The sequence below is a fragment of the Wolffia australiana genome, chromosome 11 (assembly GCF_029677425.1).
Source record: "Wolffia australiana isolate 7733 chromosome 11, ASM2967742v1".
Classification (NCBI taxonomy): Eukaryota; Viridiplantae; Streptophyta; class Magnoliopsida; order Alismatales; family Araceae; genus Wolffia; species Wolffia australiana.
The window spans coordinates 15,139,467-15,151,669 of NC_135845.1; the positions used below are offsets into that span (position 1 = coordinate 15,139,467).

At 39.9% G+C, this 12,203-nt stretch overlaps 1 protein-coding gene across 1 annotated transcript; it reads right to left on the reverse strand.

Annotated features, from left to right (window-relative positions):
• Positions 1–114: 114 nt before the first annotated feature.
• Positions 115–5,636, reverse strand: LOC144709174 (mitochondrial-processing peptidase subunit alpha-like). Its single transcript, XM_078582607.1, has 13 exons — positions 5,500–5,636; positions 5,139–5,387; positions 4,763–5,059; positions 4,337–4,504; positions 3,769–3,936; positions 2,072–2,152; positions 1,911–1,977; positions 1,608–1,705; positions 1,001–1,073; positions 848–918; positions 717–766; positions 448–560; positions 115–359 (listed from the first exon to the last, which is right to left on the reverse strand). The coding sequence occupies exons 1-13, from the start codon at positions 5,512–5,514 to the stop codon at positions 307–309; spliced, it is 1,503 nt and encodes a 500-aa protein (XP_078438733.1). The 5' UTR covers positions 5,515–5,636; the 3' UTR covers positions 115–306.
• Positions 5,637–12,203: the final 6,567 nt, after the last annotated feature.

Below are 12,203 nucleotides of genomic sequence, written 5' to 3' on the forward strand. Positions count from 1 at the left end.
GGTAACGCGGTCAGGCTATCGCCAAACTCGAGAAATATGAACGCCAATAAATTGGATAAATGTGATGTTGCCTTGATTTGGAATATCAAATAGCAAGGTGGAAGATTCCTGAAATAAGAAAAAAAGGACAAATCCAGCAGCAAAACTAGAAGATCTGCAGAATCATCTGCAGTCATTGTGTGAAAAACATTATTTTCTTTAGTTGGACGGATCTAGGCCGTTAAAAATGCCTTGGAGTAGAGAGATAGATGGATGGATAGGAGAGAGAGAGACCGCCGAAGGGTTGTCTTAAACCCAATAAGTCATTTATTTTGCGAGAAATTTCTGGCTCACAGCTTCATAGCTTGGGACATGAATCACTGCAAATAAAGTTGAAAAAAAAATTATCAGATATCACATTACTAGCATATGATGAATGTCGTAAATGATTTAAGATGAAATGTTTACCATCTCCCCACGAGGCCATGGTGAGGGGAGAAGAAATCAACTTCTCTGACATGGCGGCGATGTCCTTGAGAGTCACTTCTTCCACCGCTTTGAGAAAATGTTCAATTGGCTTCCTGTTGTGTATATCAATATTCTATTTTAAGATGGAAGTTCTTCATGCTCACACAGATTGAGCTCAAGAAAGAGATAGAAATAAAAAATTGGAGAGAGATAGAGATAGAGATAGAGCACAACAGAGAAAACAGAGATAGAGATAGAAATAAAGAGACCTTTCTCCATAAGTTAAAATCTGCCGTCCAATGTCCTCTGCAGCCACCATCTGCAGAAAGAGAGTTAGAGAGAGAAGGTACACTGACGTAGAGAGAAAGAGGGCTAATAATAAAACAAAAATGGACTTTACTCTGGATTCAAGGTTCATTAAAACTGCAGATTTTGTGGACTGTTTGGCACGGTCCAATTCCAGCTGTGTAACTGCCATTGAAGATTGCATCTCAGATGACATCTCGGGCATTTCCAAGGAACAATTTATTGAAACGGAAGTGATTCATCAAACCTTGCCCCGGCGTCGCCACTGAGATGAACTCCCTCACAGCCAAGTCGACGGCTTGGGACACAAAACCAGGACCCTAACAACAGAACACGAGAACATGAACTTAATTACAGAGGAGGAACTGAAATGAACTTGATAATCATGTGACTTCTCTAGCAAAAAATAGACTTATCTCTCTATTTATGTCTCCTTATTCACCCATCTAACCTTACCAATCAATTTAAAAAGATTATTAAAAACTGCCTTCTCCACCAAAAGATACAGAACGCCCTCTCTTTCTACCATCTAATATTACCAATAAATGTAAATAACAGATTTCTAAAATCTATCAAAAACCGGTTTCTCTAGGCAAAGGTAGACTTGAATCCCTCTCCCTCTCTCTCTTTCTCGACCAATCTAACCTCACCAATCGATTTCTTCAAAAAAACTTCACCAATCGATCAATTGATTGCCCAGACAGAACCTTGCAAGAACACAAGAAGAACATATTTCTAACGGATGAAAGCAAAGGAAATGATCTAAATAGAAACATAAAGAACATAAGAAAGGTGTATATTTAACTGAAACAAGAGTCCATATGTAAACGTTAGATGGAAAAGAAGAGGCTCACAGAAGTTGCATGAATTCCGAATATCCCACTGTTGTTGTAGATGCTGTTGAATGCGGAAAATGAGTGAACCTCTTGGAATTCATTCAATACACGGAGATCTGCAAGTTCAATGAATAAATATGCTTTTAAAATACCACACACATAACATAAAATTGAAACGATGTTAAACATGCGAATACCTTTTTCTGTATATCCTACAGAATTTTTTCTTCAATGTCGAGTAAAATCATTAAATTTTAGAAAAGCAAAGAAGATGAACAACATGAAATGTGTAAGAATGTAGATCATATATTTGTTTCTTACATAGCCTAGAGTACATTCCCTTCCCAGGCCCCCCAGCAGAGAAAGAGCCACCTCCCCCCATGAGCATCTGAGATGATGAAAAAAATTAAACAAAGTTACCTGAAATAAAATCATATTTTTCAAATCATGTATGCATCCCTCAAATATATAACTTAAAATACCTGCAACACAGTCAATGTCATCGCCTCCTTGTCTTTCAACCAACCCCCAGGAACTTCAAAAGCGAGGGCAACATGGGTCTTCTGTATAGATGGAAAAATTATTAATAGACCCAGTAAACTCGTGTTTGAACTCTAACTCAGCGTTAAACCCATAATCTATATGACTAAATAAATAGACACAGTAAATTCAAAAAAATTTAATTTGTCAAGGACAGTCAAGTTTGACCCCAGAGTCTGTTTGACAACCATAATCTCAGAGATGGCAAAATTATAAATTGACCCAGTAACATCAAAAAAGCAAATTTGGTGAGAGAACTCGAGATCAAATTCTTAGTACGCTTGACATTCCTAATTTCATAAATGGTTTTTCTTAAGAAAAGTAAGGAAGAACACCTGAGATTGGTGATCAATCTGCAATTATTAAAATAGATGAGCAATTAATGCACCCGACGGCCAAAAAGGTCCCCACATTCTCCCAGTTCTAAACCAGTATGCCACAAATGATTCCACATCATGAACAATGTAGTCCACTGAGGCTGCCCTCCCTTGAACACGACCTCATTGCAGCGCAGCCAGATCACCCGTAGTACAGCGAGATGGCCTCATCCAAAAAGGCATCCACCCCTGGGATTTGCTATGACACCCATATCACATGGGAAACAGACATACAAAGAAGAGATGACAGTATTCCTCGCCTCTTGTGCACACAATGCTTTATATGGAGGCATCTGGGAACATTCTCTTTCTGCTGGCTAGTATCAATAGTCACCGTTTCATCAACAACCAACCAAAAATCTGCACTTTTATGGGAACTTAATGCTTCCGCAACAAGTCACGCACGGTAATGGTCGTGGGATCCTCTAATACTCCCGTTTGATCTTCATTTAGGCATCCCAGACAGTAAAGGAGTTGCCACGCCACTTCCAGCCATCTTGTACCTCGCTCGACGGGCTAAGATGTATGCGCAACTGTTGCATGCCCATCAATTCTTCAATCCTCTGCTGCGACAAAACCCCTTCCAAGATTGGCTTCCATACTCCATCCCAACATTCTCTGACCATGGCAAACGGATTCCATGCATGGGAATGAAGTATGGGAAAGTCCACTTGTAGCATAGTTCTAGCTGACCAATTGTCCAGCCAGTATCATTAACTCATATACCCCATCACCCGTATGCCTAGTAAAGGAGTTGCATCTAGGGTCTTACCCTTTTAATAGAACAAGCCTCAATTTAGGAGGACAGAGTTCAATGTGGAAGTAAGATTGATGATTAGAGTGTTTTTGTGTCATCCTCAAGTAGCATTTGTCATCCCCTAAATCATCTTTGTCTTCTCGGTAGAAACTTGCAGATTTATATCCATTGGTATCAAGGGAACTTTTTTGTTTGACCAGGTCAATGGAAGCATAGGACCGTTTCAAATACTCTAGATTGTAAAATGATATGCAGACCCAATAAAATTAAAAACGCAAATTTGATGGGAGCACTTGAAGTTGGACCTTATAGTCTGCTTTACACTCAACCTCAAAGATCGTAATATTATAAAAAGACCCAGTTAAAAGAAAACGTAAATTTTGTGGGAGCACTGGAGTTTGACCTCTGAGCCCAGCTGACACCGATGAACTTACAGATGGTAAAGTTATAAATTGACCCAAAGTAAAAAGAAACGCAGATTTGGTGGGAGCAGTTAAATTTTGACCTCTGAGTCTGCTTGACACCGATAATCTCCTCCGATGTAAGTGGACTTTGGTGCTTCAGGAGGCGGAACCTTTGGTAGGTCAGACAGAAGGGTCTCGGCATACGACACGAGATCCTCATGCTCAACCCCAGACGCTGCAAGAACTATCCTTGGGGCAGTGTAATTCTCCTGCCAATCGCAAAGAAAAAACAAGGGTGAATCAAGATGGAAAGGCTCAGTGCAACAGTGATTGGATTGGATCAAATAACCATCTTCGATCAATTATTGATCCTTTAAAAGAGATCATACATCGACTGCTGATTGATCCCTTTCCCCTGCCTTTATTTCTATGGGATTTTACGACACGTGGAAAATTTATGGCAAAAAGAACCAAAAAGTCACACACGCTTATTGAATTGACAAAACTGCTATTTCGTCAATCTTCGATAGATCAATGCCAATCTATCAAAACGATTTAATTGAACGTTGATTGGATAGAAATATCCATCAATTTAATCTATCCGATCTCCAAACCCAGTTAAGTTCCATGATTTTGGAGAGGAAATATGAAGATAGTCAGATTTACTACCGCAACAAACTCTTCAAGAACTGTACTATCTAATCTGTGAACAGATGAGTCAGAGGCCATCAACGGATTAGCAAGGGCGCCGGTGTAGCCTGCAGAGTGGATTGCTTCAAGAAGAAGACCCTGCGGATTGTTCGAAATCTCCGCAATTTCCCCCTTCACTTTTTGTACCTATAAGAAGAAAGAAAGTTGTATCCTCATTAAAAGATTTGGAGAGCCAAGAACAAGGTAAAAGTTTATAAAGAGGATGTGGAAATTCAAATAACTCTTCGATAGCAAATTGAAAGGAGATAGATGTACATAATTTGGAGAGCCAAAACAGTGAATAAGTTTACATTAAGTTATGGAAAAGAAATAAAATTCTTCTGAAGAATATTGACAATTGTAAGATCTTATGGTGGAATTGACTAGATTAGAGAAGGCCTGCACCTGTTCATTAACTTCCCAATCCAGGAAAGCCGGGTTCCTGACGCAATCAACAAGGATTTCCACCATCTGAGGGAGGTAAGACTTCAAAGCATCGAAAGAGTAGCTCATTTGCTCTCTAGAAGCAGAAGCAGTGACATTTCCCCCAATCGCTTCAACCTCGCGGACAATCCTCAAATGGCTTCTGTTCGTAGTACTCTTGAACGCCATCCTCTCCAACAAGTGCGTGGCCCCAAACGAGTAAGGAGACTCATAAACAGACCCGCAATCAACATACACTCCGATCGACGCCGCAGGGCTCTGAAAAGACAATATTTTTGAGTTCTGCAGCAAAAAACTATACAAAATGACACACGAAAAACAGAAAATTTGGGCTTACAGAAGATGTTTCGGATGCGATCTTCACGCCGTTTGGAAGAGTTGTGATTTGGGTCTTTCCCGGCTCAACATAATCCGGCAAAGGGGGAGGCAAAGAGACTCCTGGAAGGGGAGAATCGAGAGGGGGGATCGGATTCGAGCTTTTCCCCGTGAGCCAGCCGAAAAATCCGCCGGAAGATCTCTGAGCGACGCTCGTGCTCGCAAGCCGCGCAGCCGCCACTCCGACATTTCGACGGGTAACTGAACGTCTCTGCAGAAATACAATGCCCAAGATTTGATATTACAAAGGAATCGCACGACGATTTTCGATGAAAACAGAGAAATTCAGCAAGAAAACACATCGATTGACGGAATTGACGCACCAATGCCAATGCCATTGAAGATTACGCTACCAATTTGAGTACGATAGATGAACCCTAGCGAGGCCGACGTAGTCTCCGCCTCCGATCGGAGAAGAAATGGGCGTGGGTAGCCTTTGATCTTCCTAAGTACCCACGAACCTCACAGCAATTTGCGCAGAAGCCCAGAAAAAGTTTAAATTTGTAAAACCCAGTGCAAAAAGAATGAAGGAAATAATGGGCATAAATGTAAAATCTAGGGTTTATGTCTTTTTTTAAGTAACATTGGAGTAATCAAATTAATCTCTTCTCCCTGCTATTAGGGAACAGCACGTCCGAGACCTGATGCTCCGGACTTGCGAGGCGGATGACGATCCGTGACGGATGGAGACATGACAAAAGTTTCGTCACGTCACCATCCCCTCACACGTCCATGGATTTTGGAAAAATATGACACGTTCACGTCACACTTCCCTCTTTGCGGCGTCCTGTCACGTCCGTGTCACCGGACGGCATCACCATCATTAGTGACGGAAAAACATGGAAGAGAATTTTATCTCATTTTTCTTAGGGAAATATGGAGGAGAGAGAATCTTAGTGGCATATCTCCAATTATTTGTGGGTAGCGTCCTTTTGCGCGTGTGAATTAATGCAGGGACTTTTCTGCAAAATACCAAGAAATCGAGTTGTGACGCCACGCGGAAAAATCTTGGCCGTCGAAAATCTTAATAAAATTTTTAAGCTTTAGCCATTTTTTAAGTTTTTAAAAATGTGTCACTGCCGTCATCCGTGATGGCCGTCCAGTTACGTCATCCTTCCCAGGCCCCCTGTCACCATCACGTCACCATCACCGTCAGAGGCCCCTAATTTCATCACCATCGCTGTCACATCATTCGTCACGTTGCCATCACCATGACGTATGATGTGACGGATGACAGATGTCGTTCCCTACCTAATACAGACCAATGTTTTGCCTTCTATGATAAGTCTTAAGTGTGAAAATAACTCTTTTTAGTCATTTGGAAATTGTAATTTGTTTTTAGTCTTCATGGAAGTGTGTTTATATGCAACAAATGAGAGTGCAACAATTTTTTATTTATTTCAACATGTTACAGCCCCTTGGGAATTTACAAAAAAATAAAACTTCCAAAGTAATGTTTACATCACCAAGAAAGTTGAAAACATGCAATAATTATTGAAAAAAATGTTTGGTATGCAACAATTCTTCATGGAAGTGTGTTTATATGCAACCGGAGAAAATGAGAATACAACAAATTTTATTTTTATGTCAACCTGTTACAGCCCCTTTGGAATTTACAAAATGATAAAACTCCCAAAGCACTGTTCATCTCCAAGAACTGAGAGAAAATGTTTGATAGGGTTTAAATAGTAATTCGGATAAATCTAAAAAATTGAGATGATAACATGTGGTTGTGCATTAGATTAACTCACTATATTGTTTGAATCATTCTTTTTTTTTGCGTTGAGCGATTGAAATAACGCATTTATCACTTCTATACATATTTATACTTTTTGATCATACACATTTTATTTCATAATTTATATTATTTTGAAATAAGTAAATATTGAATATTATGCATAAAATGGAACCAAAAGGACTCGTCAATTACTTCTTGATCCCAAATTGTCGACATTTATTTACAAATAAATTATTTCTTTATTAAGAATATATTTAAAAAATGTTAAATTAAGAATACACATATTAAATTTTTTTGTATATAGCTAGGAATATTCCAACTTTTTGACATTTATTTGTAAATAAATGGGTTTTTTTAGTAAGGATAATATTTCAAGAACTTTTTGGCTTATTAAATTTGTGTACTAATTCTGTGGGTTTCAAAGCAGGATGGTTTCAGGATCATGCCAATACACCAACTTGCATTGAGCTAATAATCCAGCTTTGAACCAAACGGTTACAGAATTAATAGAAATACTCAGCTGAGTCGACCTAGTCTAAGTCAGCTTGGATTCTATGAAAGGCTCAATAGAGTTGACTATGCCTAAGATGATCCAACTAGACGACTATTGAGTTATGTGCATTGGTTCGTCCATGGAAACCATGTTTCCATGGATGTGTGATGGAGGACCATCTCGCCACACCGAGCAGCACGAGCCGACATCCGCGACCCATCATTGAAGTACTCGGCTTAATGACGAGTCATCGAACGATTTATCTTTATTTTTTTATTTGTGCAATTATAATTTTCTTTTCGAATTGTGGACGGGCCTATTTGTGTTTGGGCCTCGTCCTTTGGATTTCTCTGTTATTTTTTCATTAAGGGAAGGCCGCTCATCACAAGACGGTGCCTTCCCATTTTCGTTAAGGCATGGCCCTACCATAGATCATGGGGAAAACGCCCACCACGACTCCAGCCACGTCTAAGAATCCGTGAGGAACCGTCGCAGCGCCCGCTAGCCGCTCATCTCGCCATTTGATCAAGAAGGTTAGTTTCTTGATCGGTCTTGTTCAAGAAGTCCCAAGAAGCCCCTTCTAGGGTGGTACTTGGGTCTGCCATCAGCACATTGCCTCTGTTGCCACCTCGCCGTCGATACCTTAGTAGACGTCGCCGTTGTCCTCTACTATCCACCGTTGCCAACACTCAGGGTTGCAACCAACCACGAGTCATCTCGCCGTCTCCATTGCCAGAAGTCGTGCCCTTCCAAGAACGCCCTAGAACTCAGTAATTCTGGAATGTACATCCTCCACCTTCAATGCACAGCCTTCTTCAGCACGCCCGCACGCGCGCTCATCAACCCACCATGCGTGCGCGACGTCCATGTGCAGCCATGCGCGCCAAGTTGGTTGCACCCACGCGCCCTCTACAAAACCGCACATGGTTGTCTCCCCATGAGTGTGTGCGTATCACCCCTTCTCGGCCACGCACACGCCTGCATACCCCCTCCTCCCCAATCGCTCGTGAGGTTGTTCATCTACATCATCTGGGCCACGCACAGGCCTGCACACACCCCATCCCCCCTCGATCGATCGCTCGTGAGACCTCACACTCCACCCGCATAAGCAAGAGCTCGATTTCCTTCGCCATGGGTTATAGACATTAGCCCATCAGGTACTACCGTCTTCCCTTCGTTCATAGTTAGATTATCTCTTCTCGTGTCGTTGATGTGTGTTTCTATCGCCTCTAAGAGTGCAAGCTTAATGTGTTAGGACTTAGCCACCAATTATTGTGAAAGATAGGGTGATTTCCTTTGCGGTGCCACTAGTCTTTACCGAGGAGGACTGAACGCCATTGGGTAACTAACTTTACCCCTCATTTTTGTAGACGACTAATTGGTCTAAAGGGATGTTGAGGGGTCTGATTGTGACCAAACAAACTCCATCAACTTAATTGATTGTTAGAATTAATTAGTACTGCTGCGTACTCCTCATTGATTTTACAAATTTGCATCTCATTAATATCACACACCGTTACACGAACATCTTCTTGATGGAAATATAAGTGGCTAGCAAGCTAATCACACATTCGGCATCTCGTTCATGTTCATTAATAGAACATATTCATTATAGTGCACGTGTGATGCTTATAATAAAGTCCATGAATGCATGATCAGACTTAGTGAATTATGATCAGATTTTAATACAGAGATCACTAGTCTTTAAGCATGTGTTCTAAACATTCATATTCAAAGGATACGCGAGAAGGACATCGTAGCATCTGGATAGTAAGGATAAGCATCTTATGATGAGTATGGACGTTCCTATCGCCATTAGTGTGGAGACACTAAGGATATATAGTGGGTGCTCTTTAGTGGAAAGAGTTCACTGAATTGATCTGTACGAATCCCTGAATGGTATTATACCTAACTGTCAATCAGGTTGATTTACATCACGGTTGTGTAAGTGGTCCTTGGACTTGAGACACCAAAGACATATTGTGGATTGTCAGTTGTACTTTGGCTATGGCCAATGAGTCTCTAATCATGGGATTCTAAACGGTTTAGTTCAGGTACATCAAGAAGATCAAGAAGACGATTGAATGGTCAAGATGGGATCGTCCACCCTTGGTATAAGAGGTGACACATGGGCCTAGAGTCTCACACGCAAATGGTCTTTTGGACGTCGAAAGATATACTTAAGTTTTGGGGGTTTTTATGAAAAACACCCGCTTAGTATAAATAGGGGAAGGCCCTGAATGAAATTCACCCAGGTCAGAATTGTTCTGGGGCCTTCCCCTTCTTCTCCCTTCTCCCCACAACCCCTCTCCAGTCATGATACGATTGAGACGATGTAACAACGATGATGGAGAAAGAACGGGGCTCATCAACGAGAAGGAGGAGATTCAATGTGCCAAGGATTGCATGGATACATCTAGTGGCTGCACATTTGAGTAGCTCAAATCGGCTCGCTCCAGGATCCAAGAAATCACAGATGCGATCTGTGTAAAGGTACGTTGTTTCATGTTTTTTTTATGATGTTCGATTCTTTCAAATGTATTTCACTAGGAATCATTTTGATTTGTTCATCCACATCTAGGCCTATAGAACTCAACACTTCTTGTGTTGTAACACGCGTCGATCGATCCCGGCCGATTACGTGTAAAATCAATGCGAAAGCATGTCGATCGATTCACAATTGATCTTCAAAAGGAAACGTTGAATGTACCTTTTGGAGAACTCATTCCACCCTTGACGTTGCCGCTCTGAGATCGTTCTAAAGCCGTTTATGCGTGCGGCCTCTAGAAGTATCCACGCGATCCCTCGACACTTGGATCTCCACGTATTCTTCTTCGACTCTTCTTGAAAATCTTGAAGATCTCCTCACCATGAAGACACTCTTCCTTGGATAAGTGGAGAAGAGAGTGGAGAAACTGAGGAGATCTCAAATCAGGCTTGCATGGGTGCTTAAAATGAGACCCCTTTCCCTCTTTATATTTCACTTAAGGTTTTTCTCAAAAACCTTACAAAGAAAAATATATCCACCAATGCCCTTATGACATTGTGCATGTGACCCTCTAGGCCCATGTATTATTCTAGTTAATAACTTTAGTCTCCCGATAACATTTATTGACCAACCTTATTAATTAACTATATCAGCATATAGATTAATTAAATAAAGATCGATTTAACCCAATCGATAGTTTAAGTTTCTAGCCTGTGGGGTGCCAAGCTACACCTCGTGCTCTAGAAGATACCAAGTAGTCTCTAACTCTCTCATGGAACCTTTACCGTCATCGGTTACCGTATGTGTATAATCCATCATCCGTGCGAGACTCTCGAACGACTTAGGATATGGTTTATCGTCAAACCCTAATCTGTCATTCGATCAGTACTGATGCATAACGGGAATCATTGGAGAATGTCTTATCCAATATCCTCACTACCCTGGCCAGGGATTTTTCTACATCATCTTCCTTGAGTCAATCTCCTCTTATACTGGATGATCCCATCTTAACCACTCAATCATCTATGGAAGCTTCTTACTACATCCGATCTATAATTTATTTGAATCCCATGATTAGAGGCTCATAAGTCATAGTGAAAAGGTAGTCATCCACTCATGAGATGTCCTTGGTGTCTTAGGTTAGTGGACGACTTATACAACCGTAACTTGAATCAACTTGATTGATGTTTAGGTATACTTTCATTCAGGAATTTGTACGGGTCAATTCAGTGAACTCTTTCTCTAAAGAGCACCCACTATTTGTCTTTAGTGTTGCCACACTAATAGCCATAGGATCAGCTATACTTATCGTATAAGTAGGATCAGCTAGTGCTATTCTATCTGGGTAAGTCGGTGTCCATATCGACTATCCATCGAATAGGAATATTTAGAATGCATATTTAAAGACTAGTGATCATTATATTATGATCTCATCATAATTCACTAATTCATTGCACGTATTCATGGACTTCATTATAAACATCACACGGAATAATAATGAACGCAAATATTTTATTCAATGAACTTGAATAAACATGGTAGTGTGATTGGCTTAACGGCCACATAATATCCCTCAACGACTACGTCAAGTAGACTTAACATGGATTGAATCAACTCATATTATAAGAAGGGTAAAATCAAGCCAACTTAGCCTAGATGAATAGAGTCGACAAGGTTGTGATTATCTCCTGCTTCATTCCTATATCTTCAATTATTCTAACAATCATTCTTGTGTAATAAAAATCAAACAATGAGTTATGTTTGTTTAAAACAAAATGCATATAACTCCTCTCATTTCATAGTGATAGAATTAGCTTGTTGTGACATTGTGAACTTTGTGTTGAGCCCATTGATGTATTTATGTTATTTCAAAGCTAATATCTCAACTTGTAGTATTAAGCTTATCATATGTGAATCTATCAACATTAATTAACTATTTTAATGTTCAAAATTTAATTTGTATATTCAAGTAAGATTTCATAACTTGTGATGTGTTGAACCAACCCTTCAAGGTGTACACTAGATTTTGTGAAAATTCATGTCCCTATGTTGATTCAGATTTCAATAATATTTTTCTAGTTAAAGGGTTCTCTAATATTTTTTTATTCAAACTTGAAGATTTATTTAAAATATATGGATTCATTCTAAAAATCTATATTTATAATATTTGATACATATTCATGTACAATAAGTTTATAAAAAATTTAATTTTTTGGCTCCCTTTTATAGATCGCATAAATGTCTTCTTTATGAAACACAATAGTACTGTTCATTAAAATAAACTTTATGAAGGTACTTCGGTTTCAAA